The following is a 1967-nucleotide window of genomic DNA, read 5'->3' as shown; positions in this document are numbered from 1 at the left end:
GGGGGGGGGGGGGGGGGGGGGGGGGGGGGGGGGGGGGGGGGGGGGGGGGGGGGGGGGCACAGTGTGGAGTAGCCGCCACCTAATTCTCCCTTCAAAATCTCTCCCATTTCATATATATTTACTCTAAACAACCTCAACCCACCTCTGTCCTTTACCCTTTCCTCTCTCTCTGCTTCTCTATCCTCTCCTCTCCACAATGGGATACGGCAGGCTCAACGAAACCGACCCTGGCGGCACTTCCTCCGACGCACCTTCCCACCTCTCCCACCATGCCGCTTCTCCCAACCCACGGAGAAGCCGCCTTCTCCTTATCTCCCTCCTCTCTCTCATTCTCATCGTCGCTGCCGCTGTCTCTGCCACGTTTCTCGTCGGCCTCCGAACCGCCTCCTCCGTCCGATCCGACCCCAATCTCCCTCGAAAACCGACTCAGGCCATTTCCAAGGCCTGCAGCCGAACTCGCTTCCCGACTCTCTGTGTCAACTCGCTCCTCGATTTCCCTGGATCTCTGAACGCCAATGAACAGGATCTCGTCCACATTTCCTTTAACATGACTCTCCAGCATCTCAACAAAGCCCTCTACTTCTCCTCTGGAATCTCCTCTCTGCAAATGGATCTTCGCGTACGCTCCGCCTACGATGCCTGTCTTGAACTCCTCGACGACTCTGTCGACGCCCTTACCCGCTCCTTGCAGTCCGTCGCGCCCTCTTCCTCCAACGGCGGTCCTCAACGCCTTGGCTCCTCCGATGACGTCATCACCTGGCTCAGCGCTGCCCTTACCAATCAAGACACGTGTACGGACGGATTCTCCCAACTCTCCGGCTCTGTCAAAGACCAAATGGCCGATAAACTCCACAATTTGTCCGAACTCGTCAGCAATTGCTTGGCACTGTTTTCCGGCAGTGTAACGAGCGATTTCTCCGGAGTGCCGATTCAGAACAAGCGCCGGTTGATGAACGCCGGCGAAAACGAGGATGCTTCCGGTAACTTCCCCGGCTGGATGAGTCGGAGAGAGAGGAGGTTACTGACGTTGCCGGTGGGGGCGTTACAGGCCGATATTGTGGTTTCTCAGAACGGAAGCGGAACGGTGAAGACGATCGCGGAAGCGATCAAAAAGGCGCCGCAGTACAGTAACAGAAGGACGATCATATACGTGATGGCAGGAAGGTAATTTATTAATTTCGGTGTTCTGATTTATTTATTTATTTTAACCGAACCGCGTTTCGTTTGACTTGTCACTTGCGTGTCAATATCGTGAACTGTTTTCACGTGATTTGGAAAAAGCATGCTCCATACGAATTTGGCTCACGGTGGATTTACGGAAATACCCTTGTTCGTCCTTTCTGGCAGGTACGAAGAGAAAAATCTGAAGGTGGGGAGGAAGAAATGGAACCTGATGTTTGTTGGGGATGGCAAGGGTAAAACTGTCATTTCTGGTGGTAAGAGCATCTTTGACAACGTCACAACCTTTCACACGGCGTCGTTTGGTAATAAATCTAACTTTCATTTATTTATTACACTCACTTTCTCTCTTTAATTTTTAATTTTTAATTTTTTGGCCATAATAATTTAAGAGGTCAGAAGAATTCCTCGTTCAAATTATAAAAAAAAAAAAAAACACCCCACGTGCTAATGCAGCCTTGATTGTACTCGCACGTGCCGTCTCGTAATCGTGTTCTTCCTTTTGCGAGATTTTCCCAAACTACCCTTCTATAATTGCCTCAATTAGTGTCTATATTTTGAAAAAGAAAATAAATTGTCTGTGGGCAACAAGTGGTGGTCAGAGTCATTTGCCACAATTTCCTAATTATTTGTCTAACTAATAATATATATATAGTGTTATAATTCCCACTTCAAATTAATCGTCTTTTTGTCCATTGTCAGTAATTTATTATTCTTCTCAAATATATGGATTTTTTTTTTTTTTTTTTTTTTTTTTTTTTTTTTTTTTTTTTTTTTTTTTTTTTTTT

General features: G+C 47.4%; 1 protein-coding gene across 1 annotated transcript in view; it reads left to right on the top strand.

Moving 5' to 3' along the window:
- The first annotated feature begins 56 nt into the window (after positions 1 to 56).
- Positions 57 to 1967, top strand: part of LOC111430666 (probable pectinesterase/pectinesterase inhibitor 34) — a 2818-nt gene continuing 907 nt past the window's right edge. Inside the window, exons 1-2 of the mRNA XM_023066999.1 lie at positions 57 to 1164; positions 1348 to 1484. Coding sequence (XP_022922767.1) covers positions 197 to 1164; positions 1348 to 1484 — 1105 coding nt within the window. The 5' untranslated portion in view covers positions 57 to 196. The remainder of the gene's footprint in view (positions 1165 to 1347; positions 1485 to 1967) is intronic.

Source organism: Cucurbita moschata, unplaced genomic scaffold (assembly GCF_002738365.1).
Source record: "Cucurbita moschata cultivar Rifu unplaced genomic scaffold, Cmos_1.0 Cmo_Scf00034, whole genome shotgun sequence".
Taxonomy (NCBI): Eukaryota; Viridiplantae; Streptophyta; class Magnoliopsida; order Cucurbitales; family Cucurbitaceae; genus Cucurbita; species Cucurbita moschata.
Note: the sequence above shows the minus strand (reverse complement) of the source record. Positions and strands in the feature narration are given on the sequence as shown.